The 12,435-nt window shown below is 45.1% G+C and overlaps 1 protein-coding gene across 3 annotated transcripts in view; it reads left to right on the top strand.

Moving 5' to 3' along the window:
- The window catches only part of rarga (retinoic acid receptor gamma a), a 42,701-nt gene extending 33,183 nt beyond the window's left edge, over positions 1-9,518 (top strand). For all 3 annotated transcript variants that reach the window (XM_008288292.1, XM_008288291.1, XM_008288293.1), the window contains 7 exons: positions 3,384-3,532; positions 3,914-4,055; positions 5,049-5,212; positions 5,563-5,739; positions 6,028-6,232; positions 6,451-6,609; positions 6,787-9,518. In XM_008288292.1, the coding sequence (XP_008286514.1) occupies positions 3,384-3,532; positions 3,914-4,055; positions 5,049-5,212; positions 5,563-5,739; positions 6,028-6,232; positions 6,451-6,609; positions 6,787-7,148 (1,358 nt within the window). In that variant the 3' untranslated portion in view covers positions 7,149-9,518. The remainder of the gene's footprint in view (positions 1-3,383; positions 3,533-3,913; positions 4,056-5,048; positions 5,213-5,562; positions 5,740-6,027; positions 6,233-6,450; positions 6,610-6,786) is intronic.
- Positions 9,519-12,435: the final 2,917 nt, after the last annotated feature.

Here is a 12,435-nt window from a genome sequence, read left to right as displayed (position 1 = left end):
AGATAGAGTGCAGCGCAGCACCGCTGGCTGGAATTGCACACAAATGACATAAACCCAGAACTAAACACCTACAAATGTCTGTGTGCCAAATGCTCGTGTATTTACACTTTCCTAAGACAGAAACAGCCCTTGGATTCTCTCTCACATGCCAAGACTAGACTTCTGGAGCAGTGTCCCACTGAAGATTCAATCACACCAACAAGTCACGTAGACACAATCTGCAGGCCTATTGTGAAAGAATACTTGTTACACTGCCAGAATGTCATATGTTGCTCAGTTAAAAGCAGTGTGTTGCAACACAAATCAGGAGCCGCACAGTCATGCCTTTGCTCACATACATTAGAAACACTCCCCTTTCCAGTTGAGTGAATTGCAGGCAGCTTCAGTGTTATCAGAAAGTCCCTTGTTTTTCTATATCTCCTCCTATTCTCTCTTTTTCTCTTCTATTGTATCTGTTGATCCTAAAGGGACGTTGATTGGCCTGGTTGACTTGACCTAGAATTTAATGCAATTGACCTAGTTGAAGTCACCTTCAGCTAAACAGCTATTTCTGTCATGTGCAGTTACATTTCACATCTAATGAGGTTGTGGAGAATGATGTACTGCACATCCCACTCAGGCTGAAGCATTTTAGTGTAGTGTTGGTGGGGCAGTTGGTTGTGTGTGTGCGTGTGTGTGCGTGTGTGTGTATGTGTGTGTGTGTGTAGTTTGTAGCCAGTGAATAGTATCTGTGTGTGTATGTGACCAGAGGATTAGGTCTGGTCAGTGCAGCTGGGCCACTTGTGCACAGAGAGTATTGGAACAAGGGATTAGGGAGTAAACTGATACTTAGCAGGAAGCGAACAGTGGCTACTGATAACGTAAGTATCCCTTCTTCTTGCCTCTCTTATCCCCCCCTCCCCTTCAACAGCAGCCACCCACCTATCCCATTCCTCTCATCTCATCTGTCCGTCATCAGCTCGCAGGCCTCGGCCAGCGGATTGTCATGCAAATGGTGCCCCAGGCCTCGAAGCGCTGATAAGGAGGGCCTCTCATTTCACAGGGCTTTGTTTTCTAAACAGTGATGAGCTGAGTTGAAGAGACTGGGAAAAGGGGCTCAGGGTGGCTGCCTGAATGGGCCCTCTCACTGTGGCGCCCTGGGGTAAGTGGTGCAGGGGATTTGGATGAAGTAGGCTGAATGAAGCAAAGTCTGTGAGGCGGGTTCAGGAGTCATGTTCTCTGGCAGCAACCGGCTTCAATGTGTTGACAGAGCCTGATGTATTTTCTCTATCGCCGCTGTCCGAGTTTTCTCCAGGACGGACTTTCTCTCCTTTGACTCGCTTTCTTTATCCATTTAGACGGTGTCAGTCAGTGTTCGTTACTTGACGCCACATATGGTTTGTCCTTCTCTGAGGGGTTGTCAGCGCTCGGACTGGAGCCTCATTTGCTGCTGTTATTATTGCATAAACACACTGGTTCATGGCACGTTCAGAGGGTTTCTGCTCTCCCACTGACCCTGCCGCTTTGTTACATTCTGGCCAAGGAGATATGTGAACCACTGTAGAAACATTCAGCGGGCGTAAACTTCAGGTTTTAGATTGATTTTCACATTTGGCTTTGGGATTGCTCTAAAAACTAATGGAAAACATCTTTGCCTCCAGCAAAGTGAGGCTTTCAAAGGAGGAATTTGAATGTAGATTCGAAAGAGTCAAATATAAAATACATATGAAAAACAGATGTCTGTGCAGCAGGCCACAAATGAAAAATGTCTGACATATTTCTGTTACTATCATTAATGGGGTAGCAGCAGGCCGGTCACAGCAGCTGTAGCAGAAGTGGTAGTAATGGTCAACTTGGTCTTGAACAAGACTTGCCCTCAGGAGCAACTGTGTCCAACCCCCCCAAGCCCCCCTCCCGCTCCTTCCTCTGTTTTTTATCAAATTCCTCTTTTTACGCCCCCTTTTTCTTCTTTTTGAAGTCTCCCCTCTCTAGTAAAAAGCCAAGCTGGTGGTTTTTGCCTCAGCCTTGGGTGTGAGAGAGGGGAGGAGGGGGGATTGTAGGTTAAGTTTAGGCAAGCCCTCTGTGCTTTCCATTGAAGATGCTGGGGGGAGGTGGGGGCAGTAAAAGTTAGAATTTTAGAGCCTCCCTGTTTTTTATTTTATGATTGGCTTTTTTTTACGGGCTGGGAGCTACAGCTGGTGGTGTGAATAGCTGCCCAAGGTGACTGAGTCCCAATAAAGCGCAGGCCAGCCGGGCTGGGGCCTCCAGTCCAGCCATGGGACCGCCTTTATAGGCCGCCTTACGAGCCTAGGCCTCTGTTAAAACCTGGCAGGGCTGCACTGAGGAATTTAGGGCCAGGAAACAAGAGAAAAATAGGGTTTGTGTGTCAAGGGGTGGTGGGATGCAGAGTTGGGGGTTGAAGTTAGAGGGTGACCAAGGGTGAAAGTTTGTGAGTGTGTGTGAGGGGCCGGCGAGGGGGGCCACATGTGTGTCCATGAGTTTGTGCAGACTAGCATGTGTGACGAGGGTCTGGTCCTATATGTGTGCAGCAGCTTATGTTTCTCAAGGGAAGTATGGAATCCATACACCGCACACTTGAACATCCAAAGGAACCCATATGGGGTCCACTTTCTGAATATAATGAAGTGTAATGTACCATAGCAAGTATGTGACTCGAGAAGGCACTGACGTCACAGCTTTGTCCAAGTTTGAAAGGTTGAAGTAGAGCCGCACACCGGCTTTGCATGCCTGTGTGTTTGCTATGTGCCTACTCTGTGCGTGCAAGATGTCTGCATGAGCTGTTGTCAGTCTGTGGAATGAGGAAGAGCCAGCTTTGACTCTTGGCTTCAATAGCTCACTCTGTTACCTATCCTTATCAGGGAACCTGTCAGTCAGTGGCACTCTTGCTTACTGCTGTAAAAAAAAAAAAAAAAAAGTTTTGTCTTTGCTGTCAGGCAAAGATTCTTCACTTGTTTTACTGTACAATTAATTTTTCCAGTTGAGGCCCTGAGTCCTGCCCCTTAGGGTGGTAGTTGGTGCCAGGAAACAGAAACTTTTACCCGTAGTTTATATCCTCTTTGTTTTTCTAGCTCTTATCTTATCAGTGTTGTCCCACAGAGAAACGAGCTAAAAAATGTGATAATACATCTCAATCCAGCTTCGGGCAAAATGTTTACCAAGTGAACATGACCGTTACTCAGTATCTTTTTCTCACAAATTAAATGGAAAACTGAAAGGAGCTTCTGTCAGCTGTCACATCACGTCTGAAGCAGTCGGCTACCGAAAGCTTGGAGGAGTGGACATGTGGCATTTTTAGACTGAGAAGTAGCTGCAGGACATTGATGAGTGACAAATCATGTGCTCATGTGCCTTGTCTTTCTCTTTTTTTTTTCCCTTGTCCACAGCGGTGGAGACCCAAAGCACCAGCTCAGAGGAGATGGTACCCAGTTCTCCGTCTCCACCTCCTCCACCTCGTGTCTACAAACCCTGCTTTGTGTGCCAGGACAAGTCCTCAGGGTACCACTACGGGGTCAGCTCCTGCGAGGGCTGCAAGGTGAGAAGAACCTGCCAGAGCCGTTTGAGCTCGGCTTTGTCTGGATTTATTTCATACAGCCATAAAAACGCAGGGTAGCAAGAATGATTAGTTACTTACCTATAAAGTGAAGAAGGAAAGAGCCTCGTAGAGGATCTGTGGCACAGGCCAGTGGTAACGGTTACTGTGAAAGTTGAATTATTTTAAAGAAAGAAAACGAAAACCCCAAGTGAAACAGAAAATTTCATTTTCTATTTCGTGTTCGGTTCAGAAGAAGGGGATTGAACGAAGGGCGGATGGGGAAGAGAAACGGTTAAATGTCACATCCTTTATTTGATAACTATATTATACACTCTCTCTCTTGCCCTCTCCCCTTTTGTCTCTTGCTTCCTGATGCTCCAGGGTTTCTTCCGTCGCAGTATCCAGAAGAACATGGTGTACACCTGCCACCGAGACAAGAACTGTCAGATTAACAAGGTCACACGCAACCGCTGCCAGTACTGTAGGCTGCAGAAGTGCTTTGAGGTCGGCATGTCCAAGGAAGGTGAGCCCTCTAGGACTCAAGAACCAAGAAACCCACTTCTAAAACCGGAATATTCACTCACTTCCACACCCAAGATCACATGTGTACACAGACTCACGCATCAGGCTGCAGAGGCTCTGTAGGCTCTCTTATTCATCGTTTAATGTTAAGTCAGAGACTCTGGGAAACTATGTAGCAGAGAGACAGAAGCAGATGATGAGCCTGCCAGGGGTGGTGATCAGGGCGAGGCTGGGCACTGTACCAATCATATGACTAATCGCTTCACAAAACAAATCTGACTTCCTGTTTCACCACAAAACCTCACCCCTCTGGCCAGCACAGACACTGCATTCATTCATAAACACAGGAGAAAACAAGATTTTAAGTTTTGACAAAGACGTTGGCGACAGTATTCACACTTGTTTGCAGAACTCAAAATGACCCAGTTTTGCACTGTCTTTATTTCGACCTTGTGCGTCGGACAGGCCGTCTGTGTGTGTGGCAGTTTCTTGCCCTTCACAGAGCCCGTGGGACATGTATGTGGGTGTAATGTTTGTGTGGGATGTGTGTTAAGACCGGGATCACATTGTGCCTCTGCTATTACTGGATATCCTGAGAGGAAGGAAAGTATGGGAGGAGGAGGGAGAGGAGGCAGAGAGGGAGAGAGTGGACGGGCTCATGCGCACCGGTCAAGTGGATAGAGAGATCGACGAGGAAGAGAGCGGGTGATAAGAAGGAGATAGTCAGTGTCCGTGCCGTGCTAAAGGAAATATGTTAATGCTGTTAAGAGCAGCCTCTGTTGCTACTGAGTTCTGGTTTCCACTTGCATGCAAGATGTCCTTGGCAGTAGTGAAAGACACTAAACATGAGTCCCGTGCATGTTTTCAAATGTCATCACAGAAAGCGAAAATGAACATTTCGTAGATGATTTCCTGAAACTGCACGAAGAAAGGATTTCATACAAAGCAGTTGTGAATCTCCCTTTTAACTGGTTTTTTTCTTTTCTTTGTGTAGCGGTACGCAATGACAGAAACAAGAAGAAGAAGGACGTGAAGGAAGAGGTGGTGCTTCCCGAGAGCTATGAGCTAAGTGGAGAGCTCGAAGAATTGGTCAATAAAGTCAGCAAAGCTCACCAAGAAACCTTCCCTTCACTTTGCCAACTGGGCAAATACACCACCGTAAGTCGCACGCATAAACTCACATCCTACACTGCTGTTCGCTCGTGTTGTGTGCGGCAACATTCTCCAAGCCACCGCGTCACCGAGGACTCCCGAATCGCATGCAAAGATGTAAATTCACCGTAGCTTTCCCAACATAGCAGTGGCTTAACTAATTCAGCTCCCCATTAAGCCATCTGTGTGGCCTCTGAATGATTGATGCAACATGTAAATGGATTTTTTTTTTTTCCCCTTTGATTGATGTAAAATGTAAATGTGTTGCGAGGCTCATACACACTCGCCCTTCACGCAAACATGGTTGCCTCTGGTACATGCTGAACTGTGAGGTTTTTCTTTGTGTGTGTGTTCAGAACTCCAGCTCAGACCACCGTGTCCAGCTAGATCTGGGGCTCTGGGACAAGTTCAGTGAGCTCTCCACCAAATGCATTATCAAGATTGTGGAATTTGCCAAGCGGCTGCCAGGTTTCACCACCCTCACCATCGCTGACCAAATCACTCTACTGAAGTCAGCCTGCCTGGACATACTGGTGAGGAGCCATTGTTTTCATTGTATCCTGCTGTCCTCTTCTCTCACTTTTGTATATGAGTGAAGAACCAAAAAAGAAAAAAAGTTCATTGCTGAGATAAGGGTATACTGGCATCTGGTGGTCACAAGTGGTAATGCGTAAAAGGCTGCTGAGAAAATGCTGAGCGAGAATGATTAAACACAAACAGCACAACATCTTGAGCTGATAGCTGTTTACTGCAAATATTTTCAACTTAACATCTTATTTTGCTTCGTGTTAATAAAGTTTCCCACTTTCTTTGATTTGTAGATGCTGAGAATCTGCACACGCTACACTCCAGAACAGGACACTATGACCTTCTCCGATGGCCTGACTCTGAACCGGACTCAGATGCACAATGCGGGCTTTGGACCGCTTACAGACCTGGTGTTTGCCTTTGCTGGCCAGCTTCTACCCCTGGAGATGGATGACACAGAAACTGGCCTCCTCAGTGCCATCTGCCTCATCTGTGGAGGTACTGCAGCGTTCACATATACAACCATTCAATCAGTTGGAAAGAGGAAGTGGCTGCAGTGGATCTGGTTTTCAGTAACTGTGTCCCTGCTTTAACAGGATTAGTAATGCAGAGAATCTGAGTGTTTGTTTGTTTTTATATGTATGTGTTCATGTATTTTAACAGAAGATGTGAAACTGTAGTTTTAAAAAAAACATCTTCTCTGCATTATTTATCAGACCGCATGGATCTAGAAGAGCCCCAGAAAGTGGATAAGCTGCAAGAGCCTCTACTTGAGGCTCTGAAGATCTACGCCCGTCGCCGCCGCCCCAACAAACCTCACATGTTCCCACGCATGCTGATGAAGATCACCGACCTCAGGGGCATCAGTACGAAGGGTTAGTATGCAGAGAGTAATTTGCTAGAATGAAATCTTATTTTCTAACCACTCCCATAAACAATTTGCGAAGCACAAGAATTTCTACTGGCTTCAGCCTTTTGGTGTTTTATTTCTATTACAGCCGTGTTTTTGACAAGTGATTACTAACTATCTGCTAACACCTTTCTGTTTCCAGGCGCAGAGAGAGCTATCACTCTGAAGATGGAGATCCCAGGGCCAATGCCTCCTTTGATCAGGGAGATGCTCGAGAACCCAGAGGCCTTCGAAGACCAAACAGAGTCCAACGAGAGCCCGCCGCCTCCGCCGCCGCCGCCGCCGCCACCACCAGCTCTGGTCCTGAAGCAGGAGGCTGAAGATGAGGACGACAGCTGGGCCACAGAGAACGGCAGTGAGCCGTCGCCGGAGGAGGAGGACGAAGACGACGACGACGCGGGAGACGAGGAGCGAGACAGGGGCTCGGACAGTGACGGGGAGCCCTGGGGGGTTTTGGATAACATAGATGGGTCGAGGAAAGGCCTCATTGGGAGGGCACAGTGAACAGAGCATTTCATACACAGACACACTCATGCACATACAGATTCTTCATACACACACACACACACTTATATACGTACAGCAGACACACAGCACAACCTCATTCACTTTCCCACCTCAAGAAAATGCTGGCCTTCCCTCCCTCCCCCTTTTCTCTCTCCTTAACTGCACATCATTGTGTTCTCCTCAACAGAACACAGCAGAGCCTTAAGTGTACAGACACTTCTATCTCAGGCCACACGGTCAATGACGAGTGAACTGCAGAAACATTAAGTCAAGGAGAGATGACAGTAAACCATATGAACTCCTGGCGTAGCCACGAGGGAAGTTAGCGTGACAAAAAGAACATAACCTCTTTGAGAAAGCTAAATGTTACTTTTTTTTTTTCTCCTCCCCACTATTGTTGTTTATGTCTAAATAGGGGATCGGCCAACCACGCATCAGAAACTGAGCAGTTGATTTCCAATGGATTACAACAAGCACATTTCTCACAAAGAAAACAAGAGTACAGGGCAAAACCAAATTGAGTATGCTAATCTTTTGTTTTTGTGGTTATTGCTTTTGAATATTGTTTTCAGTTTTTTTTTCTTTTTTTCAGTTTATGAATAAGTCCATACATATCTATATACCATTATATTTTGTCTTTTATTTGTTATTCTGGTTTTATATATGAATCCTTTAGACAAGTTTTTTGTTTGTTTTTTTTTTTTCTTTGAAGAGCTTTCCTGAGAAGATATTCAGAAGGAAAGAAGGGTAATCAGAACTGGCTGGGTCTTCCTTAACAGCTACATATGCTTAACTCGGGCTTCTTTGAGCACTTTGGCTCACTGTGGATGTCAATGATAATCAACGCAGAGGACTATTGTTTTGTTGCAGTGACTTAATCAGTTTCTGTTATCAGGGAATTGGCATTATTCTATTTTGCTGTTGTTGCAGCCAACATATGCTGTCAATGCAGGAAGTAAGTATCTCGGTGCCAAAGTTAGGAAAAGTCATCTTTGGAGCGTGAGTTTTGACTACTGGCAGGGACTCCAGCTACAATCCAGCAATCCTCACAGCAGAGTGCTCACTCACACATGCACTAAAAAAAAAAAAAAAACACACCCTCTATCTCACCCACAGTGTATACACATAAAAAAAAACAAACACACACTCCTTTGACTCTACGCTCATCGGTAGCAGATGTGCCAACCAGGACAGAGATTTAGACTTGACCATATATGTAGCACTTTTGTGATCCTCTATCAACATAAGGCACATCTCCCCCGCTAAGAGTAGAGCTACTGTCTGTGAGCGCGCGTCTCCGTTAGCGCGACAAAAACCCATGACAGCATCAACACATCGAATACAATCAACCTTAGAGCACTCCCCCGATGATGTCAGTAGATGAATACACACATTCAACACATACAAAAAAAAAAAACATCCACACATAGTAGCATCGTATGCATCAACGATTAAAGGCATATGCAAGCCGTAAAAGCAGGAATCCTTATGGAAGACATTTTGGAATCAGACTCAGGGCTTTTCAGTAAGGACCAAACCCTAGCTGCTTTCAGGCACGCTAGAAACAGGCAATATTTGTGTGTATTCTTGACTATGTGTGGATTCTCAACCCCCTCTGTGCGTACGTAGAAGGTGACAAGTCTGAAAAACAGCCTGGATGCCAGTCTGACTCTCCAGAGGGACGGGGCAGACTTTCATCATCATCATTGTCGTCATCGTCGTCATCATCATCATCATCCTCACCGCCCTGCCTGAATTCACGCTGGCATCCATGCAGCAAACTGCCTTCTCATCCCAAAAGCCATTATATCATCTTGTCTTCTTGTGTATATTCTCGCTTCTTTTCGAAGAAGAGCGGAGGATTATGTGTTCTCATGTATCATTTCTTTATTGCCAAAATGTCACAGTAGGCGATCAGCTGGGAAAACACGGCTGATATACAGTACAGAGGTTTTTTCTGTCTCTCTTTAAAGCAATATGAACATTCTTTCTGTAGCAGCGAGTGGTCCCATCTTCTGAATATGGGCAAATCTCCTCATTTTTGTTAAGTGTGTGCGTGCGAGTGTGTGTGTGTGCGTGCATGTGTGTGCGAATGCTTTACCAGGTTTTCAGTCATTGGGTGGATGTCCTCGGCATGGTGCTGTCACACAAAAAAACTCTTGTGTGATGACCTCATCCTTTCTCTCTCTGCTGGGCTGTCACGATGTAGTGACGGCGACGCAGGCAGAACATTGAGATTATGTTTTCTTATGTTTTTGTTCTTTCAACATGGCCAAGGTGTTGTCTACCCTCTGTTTATGTCAACTCTTGTCATACAAAGAAAAGCCATATAAACAATAAGAGGCACAATAAACTACTTTTGTGAGATTACTGGACTTTTTATTGCATCTTCTAACCCATGCCATCTTGTGTTTCACAGGAATGTCCCTCGTACAAGGATTGAGAAAGCACTGTTACTGAATCTGTTTGGGTGGATATAACCATCTGTTACCAGCAGACCGCAGTAGAGGGAGCTCTTGCACCATGACTGCAGGGTGTGCTGCATGCGCCAGTGTTCGCTGCATGGAGGATAAGGGCAGGGTCTGTTGGGTCATGGAGAGCTGTGGGTGCAGAGGCAAATAAATCACAGGCTCCTGCTGAACAAGGACATCAGATAAAGGTCTCCTCCTAAGATTTGTTCACTTTGCAGTTAGAAGAGTGCAGCTGGTAGCATAAAAAATTATCACAGAATTACTCTTTCTTGTAGTTTTGTCTCACAGTGATCTTAAAAGTTTAAAAAGTAAATACATCACTTGTGATTTATTTGGTGTATTTTAGAAAGGATGACCTGACAAGGATGCCACAACACATTTTAAAAACATAGAAAATGCTAATTATACATGAATAAAGTATGCATGTTTTAGATGTATTACATGAAACAGCTATTGTAAATGTAATACCACTGGTTAAGCAAATTTAGACATTTGAGAATATCCCCTTTGCCTCTAACAAAGCTGGTATAAGAATATTTTTCCACTACTTTTTTTTATATGTCATAGGCTAAAAGATTAGCCAGAAAACACAGCTATTGAAATGAAATCATCAGTTGCAGCTCCAGATGTGAGTTATGTCCATAGCAGTCTGCAAGGGAAAATGAAAGTGATGCTTCCAGTGAGTAAGCGGCCCACCATGGTCTCAGATTAGAGTGGATTTATGTGATATTTGATCTTGTAGAAGAAAGTCCCTTGGATCCAAAACTTGTTAATGGCCTGTGAAATATGGGCGGATGTTGGGGCTTTAAACTGTACTCAAAGTCAACATATTTGTTAGAAGAAAAAAACTCAATATGGTTGCGCAACTTCATTTGAAACGAGCAAATGAATAAAATAAGGTAAAGCCTGGGATGTCCTTTTCTTAGATGGGGTTCGTGAAATAATCAAGAGTTATGTATTTGTCTCAGGTCACCGAGGTTATAATGCCTATCTTGACTGCATCACTGTCACTGATCTGATCACCTTCTCTTGATTGAACAGGAACAGGAATCCTCTCAATAAAGGGCCACTGATAGTAAACATCTCTTTTTTCAGTGTACCAGTGTGGGATACTAATGCCTCTCCTTGATTTTTATTAATAGAGAGCCAAAGAGAGAGAGAGAGTCAGAGGAGGGTGATAAACAGAGATGAGATTCTATCAATTATATGATTGCTTTAATTAACTATCATTAAAGACAGATCAATAACGCCAGACTGGAATTAAAATAAGGCCCATACATTATACACTATTTTACAAGGAACAATCAAATTGCCTCATATACTGAACCCTGGAAGGTGTTGCCATGGAAACCCATGGGAGGGTATGGGTGTGCTTGGGGGAATTTAAAGGAGCCGGCCTGGATTTCTATATACTCATCCTCACACATTAGTGATGCTTGATTAAGTAATTACTTGAGATCCGAAGGCATATTCCCTGGAAATGAAAAAATGAAAAAAAAAGGATGGAAATGTGACACCTAAAGGTACAACTGTACAATGAATTTTTAAAGGGTAAAAAGTCTCCCTAGTAATATTCTTACAGCCACAGGACATCAATTATTCACAAAAATAGTAAAGAATCCATAAAAGTAGGTCATGAGTGCGGCATACCAAAGAAATTCATTTGAATATTTAAACCGTGCCTGCACGTCAGTTTGCTCTGAACACGAGCAAACTGCAGCGGCGCCTCAGTCAACACACAGGAGAGATAATGGACCAGCAGAGGCTGCAGCTCCACCGAGAATGATCGCGAGGATAAAGCTCAGTGAACCCAAGTGCTCCTGGCAGCAGTTAGGGAGGAAAGGCCCAGGCTCGGGGTGTGATAAAGGCAGAGTGGAGGTGCATGTGACTCGGGGTTTGATGTGATAAAAAAAAAAAACTGGAGGGTCTCTCTATGTGCACCTGAAGCTATATACAAGCCAGAGTGGTGTATATGTCATATGCTGGATGCACAAAGTTGGGAGCAGGGTCATAATGTGACATCCCACATCATTTACAGTGTGTACCCTGCTTGGGTCAGAACAGACGAAAAGGACGTGTTCGTCATTTGTTACATACGGCGTGAATCCATAGAGGGTTGGGAACCAGTCAAGGGGAGAGAGGAGAGGTGAGGGGAAGGTGAGAAACGTTTTCAAGTGCAAAGACCATAAATTTAACACCTTCCCCCTGTGCGAGCAGAGGCAGACGGGACCGTCTTACAGAAAGGGTAATGGAGAAAGTGATGAAGAAACGGGTAAAGGTATCTGTGACAAGAGTGAGAATGGAGGGTGTGCCAGGAGGGAGGCTGAGGAAATAAACAAGGCCAGGTAGAGATGGGGTGGGGGTGCATTTGGGGAAGGGGAGCGAGCGCTGGGAAGGCAGGCGTCGGGGTCATAAAAACTAGGAGATGTGTTCTGGCCTCTGGGTCTTCATATCTTTTACATTTCTAATTAAAAGAGATAAAGAGTGAGGGAGTCATCAATCCCACAGTGATTTCCCAGTTAAGGTTTTAGAGGGGGCTGTAAACTAGGCAGCCCGGCATCATTGATTTTATAATTAGCTATCGTCACCCCAGACTTAAGATGGAGGGAGTGTGGTAGAGGGGCAGCCGGAGAGCTTAAAAGAGAGTGAAGGAGGCTGCCGGAGGAGTGGGGAGGCAGAGGGATGAAGATGATGAGGAGGTCAGCCCTCAGGGGGGGAATGAGGGAGTCAAAGGTGAGCGGTGAGAAAAATCCAGAATGAGCACAACGTATATGGAACAGGCAATGAGCCAAAAGGGGGAAATAGGGCTATAT

Source organism: Stegastes partitus, unplaced genomic scaffold (assembly GCF_000690725.1).
Source record: "Stegastes partitus isolate 25-593 unplaced genomic scaffold, Stegastes_partitus-1.0.2 Scaffold551, whole genome shotgun sequence".
Taxonomy (NCBI): Eukaryota; Metazoa; Chordata; class Actinopteri; family Pomacentridae; genus Stegastes; species Stegastes partitus.
Note: the sequence above shows the minus strand (reverse complement) of the source record. Positions and strands in the feature narration are given on the sequence as shown.